We start from the raw sequence: 22,893 nt of genomic DNA on the forward strand, positions 1-22,893 counted from the left end.
CCCCTAAAGTCAACAGGGCAATGACATCAAATCAAAGTAAGCAGGTAAAATGTGGTCTCCGGATCCCCATCTATCAGTAAAAACTGATGCAACAAACCACGTGTCGAGTAGAAGTGAGACTTGTTTTTAAAACGCTACATGGTTTGGCTTTCTTAAATATGACTTCAAAATAAAACAGCTTTCAGTTTAGAATCACTTCTCTAGAATGAAGTAAAAACAAAAAAGTCAGAATAACAATATTAAGATATTTACATCCCCTTTAAAGACTTAAACTGAACTGATTTTAAGCAGACGTTTCAGTCTGAGTGCTTCCAGTTTTGCTGAGGGGGAGTTCTCCATTTATTGGATTTAAGGTGCAGTAAATTGCTGTAATAAAAGCAGTGCTGGTGGGGGGTTGTTTGACTTCTTGCAGTGGCTGTGCATCAGGCACAGTAAAACTTAGTGGTGAAACTGCAAACTGCAAAGCAGAAATTCAACGAAGGCCATTGGAAATCAGAAAGCAACACATTTGCTGATTCAGCCCAACTGTCCAGGTTTCAGATTTTATTTGCGGTCATGCCAGTGCTAAATATTCCATATCGAAAAGTGACAAAGAAAAGCCTTCTATATGACCAAATCAGACTTCCAGTGACACCAATTGCACAATAAATAATAAAAAGTGAATTTTAGAATCTCCATGGAGCTTTGCAGGATCTAATTTAACAGTGAGGCTAGTGGATGCTGCTGATGCGCATAACCAATACATCATGAAGGTTTACAAGCTTTTTTGATTTAAAAAAAAAGAAGCTGGTTAATTGGAAAAAAAGAAGTCACAGCTCAGGTCTACACTGAACTGTGTAATCACTCACAGAGTATACAACTAGCAACAAGTCGTGATTACGTCCCTGAAAATGTCTTAATAAATAACTGCAAGGCACTCTGACATGTGCAGCTCATAGTTTGTGTTAGAAGAAGCTGCAAACCTGGACCACTGCATTTGCCGCTTCCTTCTGAAGGGAGAGTGAAGCCAAATAAAAAGTCAAATCAGTCTGAAACCCTTTTTTTTTTTGCACAGATTTTGTCCGGTCTTTTGTGTCTGATTCTCCTCTTTTAAATCCTAAACTAGAGGCTTGTTCACACTGGTCCGTCTGCGATGCGTCTCCATGCGTTGATGCAATAAAATAGAACGTTCAATAATCAATCAGAATGTTTACATCGCCTCCGTCATTTCTGTGTTCCACGTCCAGCCCTCCGCAACGCAAGCTTTACGCAGGAGTTGTATTTTTAGTCCGTTTTCGCAGCAAAAAGCGGGTGAACCGGAACGTCTTCTAGGACTTCTGTTGTACTTTCAGAGGAAAACCTTATAAGACTTAATTTCCTTTTTACTGTGATGTGCTCACACAATAACACCGCAGATAATGGATGACAAAAGTTGATTTGTGGAGGTTAAAAAAAAAAAAAGTTTGACACAAAGCATGCAATTTACAAGGAGCTGTAGGAAGGAGATAGCATGGGGTTTGATGGTTTAAGTGTTGGATGAGCGCAGAGAGCGGGACAAACTACTTGACCTGGTTGTGACGGGACAAACAAACCACTCCTCCAGGATCCAGTGGGGAGGGGGGGACGGAGCGGAGTCAATGGTGAGACGGACCAGTGTGAATTTGGGGAAATGCTCACCTGCCCTGAATCTGACCTGTCGTGTTAAAAGTGTGCTACTGTTGAGATGCTGGTTTAGGACATTTGCAGATTCAGACATCCGAGTGGTTCATCAGTGTCGAGGGTCTCACATTCCATTGATACCCAACATTTACATCCAGTGCAATGGTTCCTAACTTAAGCACCTTCTTGAGTAAAGTCGAACACAAAACTACAACAGTAGTGTTGAAAATAATAACTTTGCACAAAGCCATCTATTTAATAGATAAAAAAAAAAAGTCTTGAACTCATTTTGCTGCTAAAAGCTGCAGGGGGCGATGCGGAGCCCTGGAAGTCATTTGAGGGTTCAGTGTCTTCACTCTAGCCGACTGGCTGGACGCCCGCGACGCCCTCGTCTCTCCAAGCTTCAGTGGGTGTTCGTAGAAGCAGAAGGATGGTTGCGTTAAAGCCTTTGCAGGTGCTTATCCAGCAAAGCCAAGCATAGTGGTTTGGATGCACTGGCGGTGCCGCTTTTAAAAAGCCCACAGTCTGTAAACCAAACGCCTAAAAGATGAGATCAACTCATCAGAGCCGGGCGGAGGAGGAAGGAATCAGAGGGGCGTGGCTTTTCCCAGATGTGGGGCAGTGAAAAATACATCCAGGTCCATCTCACACCTGCATCTCCGACCCACTGGACAAGCCGAGAGCGTTTGCTTCCTCTGTCGTTAAGCCGTTCTTCAGTGTCCTTCGCACTGCAAAGCCAAAGGAGAAAAGATTTCAAATAAGATTTGAAATGTGTTCAACTGCATTTTTGCCATGTGGTGGTAAAAAGCCAATAAAGACGGACATGACTTTCGGTTGACCCGGGATCGTCTCCTCTCTCTCGGCTGCGTTCGCTGGCCAGGCCCCTGAGTGGCCGACCTGACGATCCTCTCCATGATCTCCTCAGCCGTGTCCTCCGTCTGGCCCACGGGGTCATCGCTGGCCGGACTCCACGCAGCGATGCGCCCTAACATTTTTTGGGAATCAAAAATGTGGAAAATCTTTTAGGAACAAAAATACAACCTGTTAGAAAAACTGACCTCCGATGGTGCTGCCTCTAGTCCGATTCCGAAGGCCCGGCACCGTGGAGGCCACGCCCTCATCAGGTGAGCTGCTCTTCAGCACAGCTTTCATGTTCTCATGTTCTGCTGCCTCCTCGGTGTTCTGGATATGGGATTTGCCCTCCTGTGAGCCTACAGGGGCACTGCCAAATTTTCCACTCTGTGAGCAGAGAGTTGGCATTAAGAATGACTGTGCTTGCATAATACCATTTATGAGCCATTTCTCTTTTAACATGCCACAACAGTGAGAAATTACTTGTTTTTCTAACTTTTCTATTAAGTTCTCATCACTTGCTGGACACTTGACCATCTCATTTTTATTTTTATAATCACAGGAAACCACTAGGTGTCACACTGGAGCAACCGATGCCAGGTCTGACTTTATTTACTGCCAAAGAATAGAATAAATTCGCTACTAGTTAGATTATTAGGTGAGGAAGGTGTCTAGTGCTTTATTTTAACCCTTGTGCTATCCTAAGCACTTTAACATTGGGAGTTGGGTCATCTAGACCCACTAGACAGTGTGCTGAACCTTTTTTCTTCAATGATTTGTGATCTTCGCTGGTGTCGATCGATTACATGAAATCCTCTTCACCTTTATCCACCTTTGGTGGGGACATCTAAGATAGCACAAGGGTTAAGAAGTAATATTTAAAATATTTGTTGTTCTTTTAGGCAACTAGAATCTCAATATTCAGTTTGAATGGTCTTGGTGAGGACAAATGTGTTTTGTAAAGACAATAAAATCCCTGATTTAGCATGGAGCTGTATAGACTCAAATGTATATCCCTGTTCATGGTATTGAGTCAACACTGCTGAAAATGCTACAGGAGGGTGAATATATTCCAAAAGTTCAGAGTGATCTTAAATAACCGCACCATCTGTTGAACATAAGAGCGAATTGGACTGAGTGTCTTTACAGGAGTGCGGCTGAGGTGTGGCCCCGGTTCTTTCTCCTTCAGGGACATTCAAAGGTTTGGATTTTCGCACAGTGATTGAATTAGGAGTTCCTTTGAATAGAGCGGGGTCCTGGCCAAGGCCCGCGGTGGAGTCTGCAGCGAGCGGCCGACACCGCCGGGTTCAAGAGGTTTTAATCACGCAGTCAAGTGTTCGCTCTGCCTTTTCTCAGCCTGCCGCAGAACGGGATACAGTCAAAACAGCTCGCTGATTGTTGTTACAGTAACTGGAACATGGGAACATGGTGGAAGTGTGCCGATGATGTCACTACAAATGTTGGAAAAAGGTCACATTTGCTGGTTTTCCTATATTAAAGTAAGAATCTGAGCTCAAGGACTGTTCAACTGAGTGAGACAGATCAAACTAAATAAAAAACAGGGAGTGGGAAATAATAATAATTTCAAAAAAGAGACAGGCACATACAAGAGCACCTACATCTGTTATCATTTTCCCCCTGGTCTTGTTCCTCTCCCTGTGGTTGGCCCTCTTTTGTTTCTGTTGCAGCACGCGCTCCCTTGTTGTGCGGTACTCCAGGGCAAATTCGCTCAGGATCTTGCTGAAGCGATGTATGCTGACCTCACGTACGGCATAAATTGGATGGCCCAGGAAGACCAGAAAAGCATGAAACCTACAGATGTGAGGCAAAAGCAACACATCACTGTCAGGACGTTTCCGTGGCAGGAATACATGATTCATGGAGAATTCTCACTGGAGAAATAAAAGCATCTAATCTGGAACGTAGTGAGTCAATCTGGACACCTGTTGATAATTCTTCGGTGAACAATTTTGAGAATTATAATTCTCTCTGCGCACTCCTTGAGGAAGTCGGACATTTTTTGTTTCAGCGCAGCTTTCATCTCATATTTCGAAATGACTTTAAGGTGATCCCACGATGCTCTGCACCTCCGCTCCATCTGCGACAGATTGTCTTGAAGTTGGTCAAAGTCCACCTGAGAAAACAGGACGGACAGTTGAAGACTTTACTGCAAATAATGCTTCGGGGGCAGACCATTGACGAGGCCCAGACCTTGGTTAAGCGGGTGATAGCTCCGATCTCCGAGTACAGATCGGTGCTGTCCGGAAACTTCTCCACCACGATGGAGCAGGCATGGTGCAGAAGCGACTGCTTGTGAACTGTGTCTTTCACTTCTGGGACTTTCTCCAAGTAACTCAGCTCAAAGCCTTTAGCCTGGAGTTCCACAAAAACAAGAATCAAAGTGGAAACAACTTAGCAAAATCCCAAATCTTGAACCCTTTCTTAAAGCAAATTGCATTTCCTTCCCGGCACCGTCAGACAAAAAAGGGACTCGGCGGACTCCACTTGGAAGATATGGTAGCTTCATTAAAGTGCGATTATCAGAAACCACATTTCAGGCGTGACCGATTATTCCTCTCACCCACTGCAAAGCTTAAAAAGCTAGAGTGAACCATGAAAGACACATAATCCTAACAGGATCTCCCTTGTTCTTCTGCCAGGTTTAAACGGCTTACTGCAAAATATAAATGCAGCCATTATTTACAGGAACTGCTCGTTTTGATGTTAATGACACGTTTCCTTTTGTTTGCCGCTTATATCCGATGGGGTGACTCATATGAACAGATGCGTGCACTCACGCGCGCACTCATGCAGTGACAAATGGGGGGCCTAAAAGCTGAGTGCCATGAGTTCACACACACATGGATCCAGCCAAACACCAAAGTCCAGAAATTACATCTCCCCTTCCTTCCCAGCGGACTGACTGCAGGTGGACGAGTCTGCTGCAGTGAGGCAGCACATTCTTCAACACACACACAGTCTATTGTTCGTCCGTCAAACTCAAATGATGTTAAACGTGTTGGGGTACACAGCAAGTTGCAGAAGTTGGAGGTGAAGGCAAAACAGAAACCGAAAAAGCGAGAAGGCCTCCTAACCCTTGTGGTATCTTAAATGAGCCACCCTGACATTGACGTGTTCTCCCTACCATGATAAAGGTGGAATGATTTCATGTTATCCATGGACACCAGTGAAGATCACAAATCATTGAAGAAAAAAGGTTTAGCGCACTGTCTAGTGGGTCTAGATGACCCAACTCCCAATGTTCAAGTGCCTAGGATAGCACAAGGGCTAAAGCCTCACATGTCTGGTGGTTTACTCACATTTGAACCATTGAGGAAGTTACCGATGGCCAGAAGTGTGGCCAAGAGGTATCTGAGAGTCCTGTTTTTCTCTAGTTGGTCCATTCCTTCCTTCAGGTCCTGAAGAGGCTCGGCCACTTCCTACAAGAGCAGGACAAATATGCCCACATCAACGTTCTATCCAAAAAGTCATGGACAGTTACCACAAAGCCACTCCTAAGGTCCAGATTGGTGTTTAGTATTAGCTCAGTCAGGTGGAATCCTGTTATGTGTTATGCCCGGTTTATACTTCGGCCATTATATTGCATCTCTACCACAATTGTGCGGTCTAGTTCATACTAATCTAATCCAATCCACTTTATTTATATAGCAGCACATTTCTCAAACAGGCAGTTTCCAAAGTGCTGTACAGTGACCAAAAACCAGACAAAAGATCACCAAACAAAATAAAAACAAAGTACACCAGTAAAATGAAATAAAAACAAGATAAAAAAACACTGATAAAAACACAGAGGACCACACAACTCACGCGGTCTTAAAAGTTAGAGGATAAAAATGTGTTTTAAGTCCTGTCTTAAAACACTCCACAGAGGGCGCTGTTCTGACAACAGAGAATGCTCTGTCTCCTCTAGTTTTGAGCCTCATCATGGGCTCCACAAGCTGGAGCTGGTGCTCTGACCTCAGAGCACGAGGTCAGAGATGTATTTTGGAACCAGTCCATGTAGAGCTTTAAAAACAAACAATAACATTTTAAAATTAATCCTAAAATTAACAGGAAGCCATTGCAAGGACGCAAGAATGGGTGTGATGTGCCCATATTATTTGGTTCCTGTTAAAAGTCGTGCAGCGGAGTTCTGGACCAACTGCAACCGGGAAAGTTCCTTGTGGGAAACCCCAGTGTAAAGTGCGTTGCAGTCGTCCAGTCGTGAAGGAATAAAAGCATGCATGACCTGCTTAAAAAATATTAAGAGATAAAAGGGTTTAACTTTAGACAAAAGCCGCAAATGATAAAAACTCGATTTTAAAACACCATTCATCTGTTCATCAAATTTAAAATACTAAGGTTGGCCGATTTCGCTTGCGACTGTCCACGATCACTGCGACAAACTTTAAAATTGGCGTTTATACTTTTCAAGCCTGATGATGCGATTGAAAACCAGTACTTCAGTGGGTTGGTATTTTATCTATAGTGATATAAAGGGATTTTTTTCTATCTATGTTAATAAATTTATTGCTAATTAATGGTGGAGACGTGACAAGGCAGGTGCTACATCAGGAATTTTTTGTATTTCAAAAGCCTCAACACACCAAAAAATCTATACTTCTTATTTTGAAATGATTAGCCTCCTCCTCCATATCTTAATTGAATATAGCTGAAGTCATAGTTGTGTTTGAAGGTAAATATGTAGTAAAAATGTCATGTTTTTCTCCGTCTGATTTCCATAATGTCTAACTCAGGGGTGGGCAAAGGTTTTGACTCATGGGCCACAAAGGGTTCTAAAATTTGATAGAAGGGCTGTACTAAGATCACATTAGAAAAGAAAATACCATGGAAACTGGAGAAAAACATGCTTTCTATTAGATAGAAAATAAACTATTATTAAACTGAACATTTAGGAGTTTTTGTTTCAAAATTTAATAAAATTCATTAGAATTTATACCAGTTTGGCAAGCCAGATGAAATAGCTTGACGGGTAGCATAAGGCCCCTGGGTCGCAGTTTGCCCACCTTTGATTTAAACCCTCTTATGTTTAGAATGCAGTGACAGCAGGTTGTCTTTAAAATCCTGGGATGGGTCATTTTCTGGATTAAATTGGCCACGCCATATTATAATCACCCGAAATAAGTATAGGTTTAGCGGGGTGATATGCATGACTTTGTACTACAGCATACATATTGCATTAGCAATTTGCAGCAACGGGAGCCATTTCATTCCAATGACCTTGTGACTAATGTAACCCAAGCAATTACAAATCACTATGAAGTACAAACCGGGCATTGGAGTGAATTTACAGAACTTCAGTCTCTTAGACATGGTTCAGGTTCAATCAGCTGCTGGCAAATGTTTTTTAAATGTACTTCTCTAAGTATCTTTTATTTTTACGCCTTGGCTTTGGGAGAACCCAAATATGTCTTTTTTCCAATAATGTCAAAGAAACAATAAAAATAAGTTACGCAACTGCTCAAATTGTGTCTGCATGCAATTAGAGGGATGTGTCTGACCTTCTCCATAAGCTCATAGTCCATCTTGAATGCCCACAGCTGCAGGCGTGCGGACAGCTCCGTGATGGAGGAGAGCGTGAGCAGAAACTGCTCAGCGCTTCCCAGAGGAATGTCAGGGTTGACTAGCTGAGCCTCCTGAATCTTCTGCTTCTCTTCCTCTGTGGGGATCATGGTTAGGATTTTCTAGAAGAAAGAGATGAGAAGATGGGAGGAAATATGCAGAGCTGGCTCAAAGAGATAAATACACGTTTTCCTTTTTTGTAAAGAAAGAATTCACATCTAAAGGAGTAAATCAGAGTGGAAACGTGTTTGAAGTTTTAATAAAACTTCTAGTTAATTCAGAAATGTATGTGAGGCTAAGTTGTTTCCAGAGTTATTTTTTTAACCAATTTGTGGGACATCTCTTAACCTTGCCTCTTCTTTCTGCTAAAAACACCTATGAGTTAAAAAAAACAACAACTCCTTCCTTGCTGAAAATAAACTGAGGGAGAAGCGCTTAAAAACACAGGTTACATAAGAACAAAGGCATGTAGGTTTAACTGTTACCTGCTGATCTAAAATTCCACAGATTCCTGCAAAGAAAACTTTTCAAAAGGAGTTGAAACTAATCTGTTATCATCAATCTTTTTAATTAAATGAAAAAGATAGTCTAGAGGTCATCCATGGAAAATACTTTCATGATTTGTCATGTTTGACAAATGTGAAGCATTGTTGACGGTAAAAACAGCTGAATTTTTCGTTTCACACCCAAACTTGCATCTAAGGTTTACCTCAATGCCTTCTTTGTTTAGTGCGTACTCATCAAAGTTGAGAATAGCGGTCTTGATTGTGCGAGGAGGAGGTAAGACCGTCAATCCAATGTTTATGGCATTGCTACGCTTTGAATCCAGAACAATGATTTCTTGTCGTTTGCCGTCGACTGCAGCTTTCTGGTAAATAAATAAAGAAAAGATTACAGAGCTTAGGTAAAGAGTAAAGTCAGCCGATCATTCACAAATGCAGGATTTTTCAAGTTGCTAACAGGACATCAAATTTCAAATTCATAAATACTCTTTCTCCAATCAGTTTCTGCTCTTGGCTCAATTTGTTTATTTTGATGTCATTTTTGAGGAGATAGTTGATTCTCCTTTAAATAAATAACTACATACCTGTCAAAATAAAAGCCCATGAATGTTTCGTCTATTAAATTTAAGGTAGCCAAAGTTTCATTGTTCCATGAGGTGTTTTAATTTTGCTTTTACAATTGATCTTTCTATGTTATAGAAATTTTTTTTCTCAGAAGATTCTAATCTTTGCTAGTATTATCAATACATTCGTAGTACAAAGTTACTTTGAGCCTGAGGTAATCTAAAAGCTGAATTTTGACAGAGCCAAAACCCAAAAGTTGTCTGCCTCATTTCTGATATTTTAGAGCCCGCCCACTTAATCCTATAATTCAAGGGATAAGGGTTGGAGGTCAGTAAAGGGTTCAGTATATGCATTAAAAACCTCTATCCTTGTCTGTGACACAGGTGTTAAGGTGAGTTACCTTGGTGACGTGCAGCTCCTTGGATTTGGACTCAAACAGCTGCTCCAGCTTGGAAGTGTCAACTTTGATTGGCTCCAGTTTGGACCACATGGACTCCTTGCAGAACTTGTGGCTCTTGCACTGCCAGTCGACGGGACGCACCTCATTCCAGAAGAGGCGTATCGTCTTCTTTTTCTTTTGGAACAGAGGCATGTCGCCCCGATTCAGCTGAGGGGAAGGCGGTGGTATGGGGGCCATGAACGGCGGTGGCGGAGGCATCATTTTGCCAGGAATGGGCGGAGGTGGGGGACACCCGAATAGGGGTGGTGGTGGAGGGAGTGCAGGAGAGCAAGACAGATGGGAGAGTGATGACACAACGTCTGGTGACTTCATCATATTCTCCATGTCTAAAATGTCAATGTCGTCCTCCTCTTTCAGGTCCGTGAAGTCCATTTCTTTAATCCGCAGCTCTCTGGGCACAGCCGTGAGCTGATCCCAGATCTGGTCAGACTCTTTCTTAGTGGGTAAAGAACACAGGGCCGCAGCTGATGACCTGTCAGTTTGCTCTTTGGAGGCCTCTGGCTCAGATGGAGCTGTCAGACCCTTGAATATATCCCCAAACTTTTCTGCCACGGCTCGCACACTGCCCTGATTGTCCAGATGCCCCACCTCCTTTTTCTTCACATTGTCGTCACGCCTGTTTGCCTCAAGTGTGGAGATCCTGCTGGCCAAAGTAACCACGGAGTCACTCTTACCTGCTTCCTTTTCACATTTACTTTCCTCCACCTGTGATTCCACAACAATCCCGTTGTCCTCCAGCGATTTCTTCTGTGTGTAAAGCATATCCAGCATTAGGCACTTGCTGTGGAGAATTTTCTTGCACTGGTCACTCACATCTGCCTCTTCAGTCCACTGCCCTGTTTGCACAGAAAAGATCATGACAGTGACAGTTCTGACACCAAAGTACACAAAGACGGCATCAGCCGTACCTGCTGCAATGTCAGTTGTGACTTTCTCCTCCCGTTCCAGAGTGCTACTCGTAGAGGAGATGCTGGATGCAGAGCAGTTGTCCTTTTCGTTCACTTCCTCATTCTGTCTTTCTTTCTCACTCAGCAGCACACCATCTTCAGCCTCCTTTTCTACAGGCTCCTCCTTCACGTCTATTTTCACCTCCACATCTGCCTCCTCCACCTCTGCCGCATCAGCTCCTATCTCCTCACCTCTCCTCAAACCCTGCTCATGAATTTCCTCCTCCTCTTGTGTCTCATCTTTCTTCCCGCCCGACTGCTGATCTGACAGCACCTCGGCCGCCGCATTCTCCTCATGCCGAGTTTCAGCAGTATTCTCCGTCTTTACAGGGGTCTCTTTCTGCTGCTTGTCCGCTTCAGAAAGATGGGCCGGGGTGGATTCTGGTGCTGGACTTTTTATTCTGCTCACTAGACCAAGGTTTCTGGTAGAAATTTGCTGTTTTCCTAGAAGAAAATTTGAAAGAAAAACTTTTACGTTTCGTATTTTGACATTTTAATTGATACTTTTGCCCTAACAGAAAATAATAACAATAAGTGGTTTTACTTTAATGATAGCAGTGAAAAAAACGTCTAACCCCAAATGCAATTTAACTATGACTTTATCAAGACAATTTTAAAGTGTATTATGCAAAAATATTCACATAGCATATACATTTCTACTGTATTTCAATACTTAAAGTTCGAAACCTGTAAAACCTAAAATTTCTGTGGTAGTTCATTACAGTCCTTTTAAGATGGATTTACTGCTGGCATTATGTCCATCAGCCCTTTCATAAAAGCACGAGCATCCTCTTTACCTGAAGTGTGATGTGCAGTGGTGACAATGGCGTCCTGCGAGATGATGGATGATGGGGTGGCACAGCGGGAAACGGAGCGGCTCGGGGGTGTCGGGCTTAAACACAAAGTTATCTCTGTTCGTCCTCTGGTTGGCATTCTGGGGCGCTCGCGTTCAAATTCCTCTGCAGCTCGCCGCTCCGCTGTCTTGTACCTGGAGGTTGGGGTTGAAACACAGCTTTTGGATACTGGGACACGATATGGCTCAGGAACAACCGGAAGAAAATCTCTCACAGTAGTCTGAGACTGTCTGAGACTCGGGTGTTAGAAGAAATCTGACAAACATGTAAGTCTGAAAAAAAGGAAACTGCTTAAGAACAACTCTGATGAAAATGCCATTTTGGGTGTTTTTAATTTCTTTTTGATGATAGAGGACAGAACCTCAAAATGGAATTTTTGAGTATTTCTTAATTCAAATTGTTGTGAATCAGGAGCAGACAAAAAAAAGTTGTTTGAAAAAGCGCGTATTTCTGATGAAGAAAACATGCTGGGCGAGCCACAAGCTTTCTTCTCCGGGCTTTGAGTAACGGCGAAGGGAATGGGGGCTGGGCTTGCTTCACACCAACAGTCTTGCCCAAGACTGAGAGGTTGATTTCTAATGATCTATTGCCACTCTATTGCATGATCTACGATCTATTGCAGAAACTACTTTATTTAGACTAAAAGCTGCATAATCATAATCAAAAGACCACTGAGAACGCTTTTTACAAAACATGATCGGAGTGGAACTTTAGCGATGAGTTGTTTAAGCAAATTTAAAGTAAATTTTACTCTTTTCTACAAAGATATTTGTCTCGTTTGTAACTGATACATATTTAGTCTATTCAGTAGAGACTGGTTGGAATGGGAGCAGAAATACTGTTATTTGAGTTCATGTCATCACACTTTCTGTGTAATCATTTGACAGCAAAGAATCTGAGGGTTTAGAGAAACAACATAATATCTATTTAAAGTAGTGGTAGAATCTACAATGTGTAACATTTACTGTAAAAAAACATTTTTTAAGTGGCTGCATTTATACTTTGCAGCTAATGTTTACTATAGAAAAAATTTTACACAGTTGTGAAACTTTAGCATGGAAGACACTCACCTTTCCTCTCTGGCTTGTCTTGCTTCTTCTCGCTTCTCCACATGATCTCGGCTAAAGTAGAAACAGAGGGAGCAGTGCAGGGAGACGATTTGGGAGCTGTATTACCTCAATATGAACTGAATTCATTTCAGATCTGTAACCCTAGTAGATGGAATGATATAGCAACTGAAGACAAGAAAACATGCACTGAGTCTGTGATGTGACATGTGAACAGATCATATGCAGAGTCCTCCTGTCACGATTCAGAGGCTGTAATAATCCTCATAAACAAAGCTCTGCTTGTGTCAGACTGATGGGAGGATTTATCGCTGCTGAGTCAAGGCTGGACAGCTGCCAACAGCACAGAGGAAAGTCATTGCATAACCTCTCTGATAAAAGGTGCTGCAAACCCAGAAAAACCCTACCAAAAGCTGTTCCTCTCCTCTTTTTCAATTCTTTGCAAACGCTCTTCCCTTTCCAGTCGTCTCTTCTCTCTTTCAGCAGCGAGAGACTCCTGATGCTGCCGGTACGATGACATTAATAAGCCCCCTAAAGCAGGTCTGTGGCAGACAGAGCAAAAAGTCTAGTTTCCATTTTACTGACATTTTATGTTGGAATGGTCTTTAGTGATCCTCAAAAACTGTGGAGAAGTGCTAACCTGTCGGCTTTGGATTCGGGTGTGGAGGATGCTGAGGGTACTGAGGATGGTGGGGATGCTGAGACTGTGAGGCGATGGGTGGGGGACGTAGCAGTCTGGTATCTGCCAGGGTACGTCATGCCATTAGAGCTGACCCTGTGGATGGAAAAAGAGACAAATAGAAAGTTTGCTCTTTCTAAATTGACCAAAAAAAAAGGAAGCGTAACATTATAAATATAGAAAAAACTATTAGATGCATTGTATAGGAACATTTTTTCACTCTATTATTCTTGCATATGTTCTCCCTGGGCAGCTCTGTCACCGGATTAGAGCTCGGTGTCCCCCTCCAAATACTGGACAGATTCAAATAATGGGCTTCTTAAGAAAACCGTACTCCTGATTCCTCCTTACCTTTCAGCCCAGCAGGGCTTTCTATTCAGGTTACATGAAGGTGGTGTAGAATCTGTTGGACTGAAGATGGAAGCAAGACAGAGAAGTTAAGTGAGAAACTCCAGACATTGAGCTGTTAATCACACAGTCAAGTTAGTGGGATAGCATACATGGGAAGAGGCACTGAAAGGACAACAGGAATCAGTGCTGAGACAGACAAGAAAATAATTTTAACGCGCCTCTTTAGAATGAATAAAACAACAGTAAATTCAATAACAATTACTTGAAGGGTTTCCTCAAGTATTTGTCTGATTCTTATGAATCAGACAATTCTGATTCTGGCTTTTATTTGAGTGATGTTAAGCAAAGACTGCAGAGATGGTGCAGCATGGTGTTGTGTTTACACGCAGAGAGACACAATGATCTTGATGTGACTTAAAAGTCCCACTCCGATCATCATTTTAACTATTTTAAAGCGTTCTCTGTGGTCTTTTAGTTATGATTATACTGGTTTTAGCCAGATTGTGTTGTTTTCTAGGACATAGTTTCTGCAGAGCGGCTGTAGTTAATCAGAAATTTATCCTCTTAGTTGTGGATTGGGACTGTTGGCGTGGAATAAGCCTGCCCCATTTCCATTCTCCATCTGTTTACACTCTCCCCCACTAGTTTGAAGCCCCGTATAATCCCAAACTGATATTACTAGTGCAACAAAAATGGCGGGCAATTTTGGCGGCATCCAGCCGTACAGTTTTGAATCAGATGCCAGCTCAGACGAGGAAAACAAAGACGTACACGGATCTATTTGTCTGCAAGTGGATGCATCAGAATGGAGCAGACCAGGGAGTTTGTGGCTTGCTGTTGTAGGTTCAACTTCATACTTTTTAAACAGCATTTTCTTTTCTACCCCTGATTCATAACGATTTAAATAAATAAATACTAAGAAATGCAATTTTAATCTTAATTTTTTATCATATATGTCCTCCATCATGAGAAAAATTCCACAAGAACATGTTAGAAAAACCAAAAAAATGATATTTATCGGAGTGGGTCTTTAAATCCAGGACCCTTAATAAAATAAAGGGATGAGGTGGGAAAAACAAAGTGGGTGGGAAGGTTTTGGATACATCGAAGATGTGACGTTAAAGATCTCTGATTAGAGCAACAGGGAAGACAGTCATGTGACTGTGAGAAACACACCAAGGACTAAAGGTCCTCTTTTTAGGTGCCACGGACACAGGAGGAGATGTCCTGCTCGTGACGCTGAGACACTCTCTCTGCCCTTCTGGATGACTGGCTTTAGGGAGGATGTTGGCCATACAATTAAAGTTCAAACACATGCTAGGAGTGTCTGCTACGGCTGGAACCACACTAGGAGGACAAAATACAAGAAAGCAGGAGTCCAAAGAAAACCAGGAGCAGAATCCGACTTTTTGGAGAGGGAACGCTGCATCACAATTTGCCTAAAATACCTGTGGCTTCCCTGACTAGAGGAATCAGTGACTGGATGATTTTCATCATCTGTCTCGTCCTCCTCATCCTCCTCCTCCTCCTCCTCATCATCATCGTCCTCTTCCTCTTCTCTGTAGCAAGAGGAGGGATTGAGGGGTTGACAGAGAGGAAGCAGGCAGGAGGGAAGTGACATAGGACAGAGACAACATCAAAAGCAACAATCAGCCCAAGACAGACAGTACACAGACAGGAACAATGCAGGAAACATGCTTGCACAACCGATATTAATGCATACAAAAAGAGAAATGCAATGAAAGACAGTTAGTACATGTTCACTATAGTCATTTTTATGACAAATACAAAATATCACAAATGGAAAGTTGCATGCAGAATCTACACAGTGAGCTACAATTATGAGGAAGATTAAAAAAAAAAAAAATTGTTGTTTTTTATTTTTTAGACCATAAAATTTATGCCTCCTGCTATGTGCTATGAAAAAAATAGTACATAAGTAAATTTACTGGTACTTTAATTATTTGTTGATAAATCTTTGACAAAATGTAAAAAATAAAATTACTAAAATCTTGCAGAATCCAAAGAATCAAATTAAAATGTTTTTAGTGACTTCTCATAATCCAAATTGAGGTAACCTATTTCAGTGACTAACATGTTAGCATCGGAGGAGGTGTTTTGTAGGAATCCTTGTCCATGTGTCTGTGGCGCGTTTGCGCTTTGGATCTCTTTTGGTGTCTGGATTTCATTAACAATAAGGAAAATTCAAATCTTCAAAGGGTGGCTTAAATTTCCTGTGGTGGACAGACGGGGCTAGCCTGGTATCAGATGACCTGCTGGATTGAATTTAAGTCAACCTGAGGACCTGAGTGCTACACTGCATATCAGCTTAGCCTGAAATGGAGATCTTGTCAATTGTGGTGAAGGACTGGGTCTCATAGGCAGACAAAAAAACTACCGGTAAACTAAAGCTGTTGTCTTCTGCAGAAGTTTATCTTGAGTTTTAACTAATACATGCATCTTACAAAATATTAATAATAGGTTTTTCAAAGGCTAAATAATGTGTTTACTTGCTGATCTTTGTTAAACTTTGACTTTTACAGGATCAAAACAGTGGCTACAAGCTGAATGTTGGGAAAATAGGAATTGATTTCCTCTTTCTTCAGCTGTCACGTTTTCCTCTCTGCCTCACCTTTCACTGATGTCCTCAACACATTGGCCGCTGATGGACAGGAAGCTGCTCGCAGGGCTGCTGGGTGAGGCTGGGGCAGACGCAGGGCCTCTGCTGTTCTGAAGGGAATGTCTTCGGCTTCGCCTCCTCTCCACGCCTCGCCTTTCATTAACCACACCAACGCTGGCCCGCCGGCGGTCTTTTCGTCCACTGGGGGGCAACTGGGATTCACTGTCCCCGTCCTCATGGCGCAGAGTCATCTGAGTCACACATCTTACTTTAACACGCTGTTCAAAACCAACAGCCTTGAGACATTTTTATAGGTGCCTATTTTCCTATAGCCTAATATTAAACAGATTCCAGAGATTTAAGACAGCCTATTGTGTAATAACGGTCTGCAGTGTGGGCTTCCAGACCTCATAGATGTTGAATTGCTCCACGAGATCAAGGTCTGTGCCTTTCCTACTCAGGTGTCTCTGAACTGTGGTTTCAATGTTCTGCTCCTCAAGACAATCAACCATATCGTAGTAGGAGTCCTGGTCTGGAAGCCCAGCCAGAGTCTGAAACACATGGGAACAGAATCACCGCCGCTGATCAAGACTTTAAAATATTGAAAGGGATTTTCGATCACCTAAGAGGCAAAACAAGCAAAAACCTTCCAGTTGTCAATGATAGAGAAACAGTGAAAAAGAATGAAACATGTTCAGTAACAGGTCAATACAGTCAAAATCATTTGAGTTTTTAGAAGAATTTGTTCATTTTAATCTTTGATAAATCAAATCCCCTGTCTTAAATATTTTACTAAATGTGAAAAAGCTATGACCAAATCTTATAATCAAAAATAAAGTTCTTTTTTATAATGAAAAAACATATGATCTACAATCTATGCAATTCAAATCTTCCAGTTTCCACTATTTCCAAACAAATGCCTGTTAGAATAGTAGTATAGTGAAAGTTTTGAACACTGTATAAGTTTATTAGTTACAACAGTGTCAGACTCAGCTGATATAATCTGTGCAAGTACCTATTTACACATTAAAATGAAAAGTATAAAGAAGTAAACGTACAATAAAGGCAAAGGCATTAACTCTAAATAGTTTCATTTGATTTCTTTTTATGAAAAATACCATCAACAGACCTTATTAATGAGGGTCATCCCAAACACCAGTAACTCTGTGTCCACTCCATCCTTCTCATTCAAGATCTCCATGACATTGGACCACAGTTTTGAACCTTCGGCATACAACATATTATGAATAAAAAGAACATTTTTGGAACAAAATTGCCATTTAAAAAAAATGTTTGCATATACGTAACAATAAATGAATTAGTTGATTTTCCTGTCATTAAACATTGTAATAAATAACCTGAAAGGATTATTTTTAAAGCATTTTTCATCTTAAAACAAGTCAAGGAGCAAATCCATGCCTCAGCTGTCATGACAAAACTATTTTTCTTAGAGGACCAATGGATCATGCTTGGTCTTCTTATGCAGCAGAAACAGTGGCATGACACTGAGCTGGACACCCAACCCCTGCAGACAGGTAAGCAGCCGAGCAAACATGCAGTTTTCAGAATTACATACAACTGAGCTCTACTGCATTTAGAGGGAGGGAAGGGTGGGATTACAGTCTCTTTATGCATGTCTGCATGTGTAGAACGGCTCAGTTTCAACCATGCAGATCAGTTTTACCACCAAGGTTTTCCTGAATAGATATTTAAATGTGATGCCAAAACTATTCATGGAGCAGCGTAAATAGGTAGCATCCCAATTTGAGATTTTTTTATAAATAAAAGATTCATATGGACTGTGTAACCCTTGTGCTATCCTAGGCACTTTAACATTGGGAGTTGGGTCATCTAGACCCACTAGACAGTGCTCTGAACCTTTTTTCTTCAATTATTTGTGAACCTCACTGGTGTCCATAGATAACATGAAATCTTTCCACCTTTATCCACCTTTGTCATGGTAGGAAGAACACCTCAATGTAAGGGTGGGGTCATCTAAGATAGCACAAGGGTTAACTAAAACATGAAGAGTCGTATTTGCTTGTATTATGAGATTTGTGGTACTGGGAAAACTGGCACTCATACATTAGAACCTACCAGTAATAAAAGTCTCTTGCATATTGGAAAAAAATATGGATTTTTGTTTTATCAACATTAGTAAAAGTTATGTTGTTTGGATTTTTTTGATGATTGTTCTGAGGCCCGTACCTCTTTTTGTGTCCACAGCATTCACAGCCTTTATGAGCAGGGCAGCATTACTTTCGGTGTACTCCACAAACACCAGCAGCAGCTTTAGGGCCGTCTTAACCACCAGCCGAAACTGCAGAAGTCATAAATGTAAACACAAACTCAAGTTTCCATGTAAAATATACCCAGGAACATTACAATGAATACATGAAACCTTTGCAAAAACCAAATAAATAATGATAAATAAACTACATGGCCTCATTTGTGATATCCTTCAAAAAAGTGTATATATTATTAATAATGTAATTTACAATATTTTTCTTCAAAGAACTTGTTGACTAACAGCTGTTTGTAACAGTTTAGGTGTCTGAAATTTTGCACACTTTTGAAATTATACAATTCAAAAGTAAAGCAAGTTTTTAAATAGCCATTTTACTACGGAGACCATGACAATTTCAATAAAGCAAAAAGCTCTACTACCGAAACTGCTTACTAAGCAGATCTAAGTAATCATACATAATCCAATTTAAATGACACTTTATTTTTTGTTTGCAAAATATTTACCTCAGAGTGAATATAAAGTAGTAAAATGTGTACTTTATTGTTATTTTTTGTTTAATTAATTAGTATTTTCCCATAATGCCTCTATTTGAACACATATAAAAATGCAGTTACATGAGTCAAAATATTGAACAGTTAAATAAACCAAAACATTCAGTAAAATAAAAGATCTGCTTTAACACGAACAAGAGCAAGGGTATTTAACCTCTTGACCTCTGTAACCTTTAGATCACAAAGTGATAGTGAGTACAGAGAGCATCAAAGGACATCTGCTGCAAACATGTCGCACATTAAGTGATCTATGGGTGGGGGGGATTATGCTAACGTAGCAGTTCATTAATTTGGTATTGTCATCGCCCTGATGTGTTTTCTGACTTCACCGTCTCTCTGCTGTTATAAATTTCATTCGTAAATTTCATCTTACCTTTGATCCAACCAAGCTGTAAAGCCATTGAACTGTTTCATTGTGAGAAATGAGACCGTTCATCCCATCCACATACAGCATTATTTGACCAAGAGCTGTAAAACAAAACAAAAAAAACAGGACAGCACAGGAAACTCATTAATCACCGGATAGTTTCACACAAAAGTAAAAATATTTCCAACTTAGGTCAGAATTTTTTTTAAATTAATAATCCTAAATGCCCAAAGGAGAAAAAACAGAAAATAAAACTAGACAAGAGGTAAAAATTATGAACATTGAAAATATGGAAACTACTCAACAAATGAAAGTAAATTAAACCACTTTTGTAAGTACAAACAGCATGCTGGAATTATTGTAAAAAAATTAATCATTCAAAATCAGAAGAGGTAACAACGAAATACTAGCGTTATCTTTCTTTTTAACCCTAATAATACTGGTATTTTTGGTTACTAAAACAAAAGAAAGCTGTTCCTAGCACTGCACTTTTCTGAACTGAGAGGTCTGAGGTCTTTCCAGGTATCTGTTGTAGCCACTCCTCCAGCTTGGGGGTTACTGCCCCGAGTGCTCCAATTACCACAGGCACCACTGTCACCTTCACTTTCCATGCTTTCTCTAGTTCTTCTCTGAGTCCCTGGTATTTCTCCAGTTTCTCATGTTCCTTCTTCCTGATGTTCCCATCGCATGGCACTGCCACATCCACCACAATGGCTTTCCTCTGTTCTTTATCCACCACTACAATGTCTGGTTGGTTCGCTATTACCATCCTGTCAGTCTGGATCTGAATTCCCACAGGATCTTTGCCCTCTCATTCTCTACCACCTTCTGAGGTGTTTCCCATTTTGACCTTTGGGGTTCCAGGCAATTTTCTGCACACGTTTTTCTGCATATTATTCCAGCCACTTGATTGTGGCGCTCCATGTATGCTTTCCCTGCCAGCATCTTACACCCTGGACACACAGTCATTTGGGGCCTTGAGCTTGATGTACTCATGCATCTTGGATGTTTCATCCTGGATAGTGGCTTCCACACTCACTAGTCCTCGGCCTCCTTCCTTGCGGCTAGCATACAGTCTCAGGGTGCTGGATTTGGGACGGAACCCTCCATGCATGGTGAGGAGCTTTCGTGTTTTAACATCCATGGTCTGTATCTCTTCCTTTGGCCATCTTATTATTCCTGCAAGGTATCTGATAACTGGCAGTACGTAGATGTTTATTGCCCGGGTCTTATTTTTGCCATTGAGCTGGCTTCTCAGCCTTACTCGTTGGAGGTGACTAGATGTGAGAACAAGGTTCTGTTGGATATACCGGTACTGCTTTGCACACTTTAAAAACCTAAAGATGTTTTAAAGGCAAGCTGGGAAAATTCAAGAAAGTTTTTCTTGGTAGTCAGAAAATAACAGATTTTGTTCCCCTGATGTTATTTTACAAATATCTCTGGGAAATTGTCATTTTAATCCACCGTTTTCAGCTTCAATTATGTATATATCTTTTTTAACCCTTATGCACACATATGACAGAAATATTTACACAATTAACATGACTGTTTTTGAACAATGGTTTTCATGAAATTCGCTTTTGAAGAAAAAGTAGTGATAAAGTTAAACATCGTGGATATTTTCATAAAGTGAAAGTGACACAAACTAAGTTAAAGTGTTTTTAGGTGTTCTTTTTTTGTCTTATTTGGTGACTGCTCATAACCAGGAAATCCCCAGCAAGATGAAAAACCAACATACGGGTGATTTTAAAGGTTACAAAATAAAACAGCAGGACTTGACCTTTAAGATGCATCTAAATGAACAGGCTTACTCTGTCAGTGAACCCCACCTTTACTGGATTTAAGACTGCTTCACCCGTCGTATTAGAGTAAAAATCTGTTAAATGTGTCATAAAACTGCCCTGGCTGTTTCTCTATAGGGGCGATGAAGTTGTGTTTATGCATTTAATGAGCCAGAATTCCGCTCTTGTGTGGAGACTAAAGTGCTTAAAAAACACATACGTGCACCCTGATACTGCAGCACAATCGACATCAATAGCACTTCACGAACCAGTGCTTTCTTTCAGATTACATCAGAATATCATCACGTCGTGCACTTTTATCTCCCATGAGCACCTGCATTAGGTATCAATCGAAACCCCACTTGGTAAGAAGGAATGTCTGAAGTAGGTGAGAAAAAGTAGGTGGCATTAATAAGGCTCTTGAAAGTGTCCTGATGACTCTGTAATGACTATATGTTCAGCTGCTGACAGATGAGACGTTATCATCAACCCCGCAAGATGAAATGTCTTTCAGATCACGCTGACATGTTATCATAAGACGTTATTTAAAAATCTTGCTAATAGGAAATGGGCTCAAGTCCAGAGCCAAGTAAAACATCATCAAATTGAATGTATATGTATCTATATCATATGTACATTTCATTCAGAAAGGCTTTCATTATAGGTGCCAGGAACAACACAGCCATTATCTTTTCTCACATACGTTTAAACAAAGTTTGGTCAATTATTCCGTGCTTGCGGCTGCTTATGCGGTCTTGAGAACTAGAACCAGCATTCAACGAGCAGTCCGGCTATGAAAACACTGTAATGGTTTATAAGAAATTAAATAGTCCTTCATTACTATGAGGAAACAGGAGGAATGCATAAACAAATTAATCTCTGAACAATCTCCAAATTAGCTGTCTGATCTTGCACACAATAGCAAACTGCTAAAATCCAAGCCATGTGCATCGTGTGATACCTTTAGTTATCCCAAGTCACATTTAAGCATCTTTACAATTAAGATGAGAAAAATGAATAAGAAAAAACAACATGGAGCTGTCCAAAAGCAACCTGGCATCACTTTACCTTTAATTGCTTACAAAAGCTACAGAAAAGACGTGGCAGACCTTCAGAGTGAATTGGAGATGAGAGGTTCAAATCCTGCTTCTAGACTACTAACCTAAACAGCTAAAGCTTGGAGAAAGTGCGTCTTTGGGGCCTCTCCCTCCCTTAAACCACAGCAATTATCTTCCAAAGCCCAAGGAATGTACAGGAAAAGCTGCTTCATGACCACGGCAGAGGTGAGAAGAGCACCGAGGTCGGAGATGAAACCGGCACCAGTGGAGACCTTTTTATTTATTTTTTTCTTAAATAAGTCAGCCAAATTGTCAACAGTCAACATTTACCAGCACTTTGTGTCAAACAACAATGTAGACCATCTTTATCATGCTTTTTTTTTCTTCCAAAATTATGGTAATGTAGCTTTTGGTAGTAAGAGAAATACACCTGATCCAGGTAATCAGCACTAAGTGCATGGAGAGCTGGAGAACAGGGAGGATGGTAGGTTTGGAAGAGCAGGATTGGGTAAGCATTGCTGTCTGTATCAAGAATTAAATGTGGATTTGAAAATACTGGTGAGAATATGAATGCATATATGTTTTACATGTTTACAGTTTATTTGTGTTTACCTCTGTATTAGTTTTAAACACACTGCTAAAAATCATGTTTTTGGTGTTCATAAACATGTTCTTGAGGCATTTTTTCAGATGATAGAGGACATACTATGTAAAGAGAAATTAGGCTTAAAAATGTACTTCTGAGTACTTATTTATTAAAATCATCCTTT

The 22,893-nt window shown here is 40.8% G+C and overlaps 1 protein-coding gene across 3 annotated transcripts in view; it reads right to left on the reverse strand.

The window, feature by feature from the left end:
- Nucleotides 1-528: 528 nt before the first annotated feature.
- The window catches only part of LOC101157641 (FH1/FH2 domain-containing protein 3), an 87,512-nt gene continuing 65,147 nt past the window's right edge, over nucleotides 529-22,893 (reverse strand). Inside the window, exons 6-26 of one of the 3 annotated variants that reach the window (XM_023964614.1) lie at nucleotides 19,291-19,385; nucleotides 18,327-18,438; nucleotides 17,248-17,342; nucleotides 16,526-16,669; nucleotides 16,131-16,369; nucleotides 13,499-13,558; nucleotides 13,109-13,243; nucleotides 12,876-13,010; nucleotides 12,472-12,522; nucleotides 11,345-11,535; nucleotides 10,509-10,991; nucleotides 9,541-10,436; nucleotides 8,783-8,941; nucleotides 8,013-8,195; nucleotides 5,811-5,930; nucleotides 4,702-4,863; nucleotides 4,434-4,624; nucleotides 4,110-4,302; nucleotides 2,697-2,877; nucleotides 2,462-2,623; nucleotides 529-2,366 (exon numbers count right to left, since the gene is read on the reverse strand). In XM_023964614.1, the coding sequence (XP_023820382.1) occupies nucleotides 2,284-2,366; nucleotides 2,462-2,623; nucleotides 2,697-2,877; nucleotides 4,110-4,302; nucleotides 4,434-4,624; nucleotides 4,702-4,863; nucleotides 5,811-5,930; nucleotides 8,013-8,195; nucleotides 8,783-8,941; nucleotides 9,541-10,436; nucleotides 10,509-10,991; nucleotides 11,345-11,535; nucleotides 12,472-12,522; nucleotides 12,876-13,010; nucleotides 13,109-13,243; nucleotides 13,499-13,558; nucleotides 16,131-16,369; nucleotides 16,526-16,669; nucleotides 17,248-17,342; nucleotides 18,327-18,438; nucleotides 19,291-19,385 (4,070 nt within the window). In that variant the 3' untranslated portion in view covers nucleotides 529-2,283. Of the gene's footprint in view, nucleotides 2,367-2,461; nucleotides 2,624-2,696; nucleotides 2,878-4,109; nucleotides 4,303-4,433; nucleotides 4,625-4,701; nucleotides 4,864-5,810; nucleotides 5,931-8,012; nucleotides 8,196-8,782; nucleotides 8,942-9,540; nucleotides 10,437-10,508; nucleotides 10,992-11,344; nucleotides 11,536-12,471; nucleotides 12,523-12,875; nucleotides 13,011-13,108; nucleotides 13,244-13,498; nucleotides 13,559-14,674; nucleotides 14,846-14,946; nucleotides 15,363-16,130; nucleotides 16,370-16,525; nucleotides 16,670-17,247; nucleotides 17,343-18,326; nucleotides 18,439-19,290; nucleotides 19,386-22,893 lie in introns of those variants that run through there. The other 2 variants (XM_023964615.1, XM_023964616.1) reach the window with 2 other exon arrangements.

The sequence above is a fragment of the Oryzias latipes genome, chromosome 16, assembly GCF_002234675.1.
Source record: "Oryzias latipes chromosome 16, ASM223467v1".
NCBI lineage: Eukaryota > Metazoa > Chordata > Actinopteri > Beloniformes > Adrianichthyidae > Oryzias > Oryzias latipes.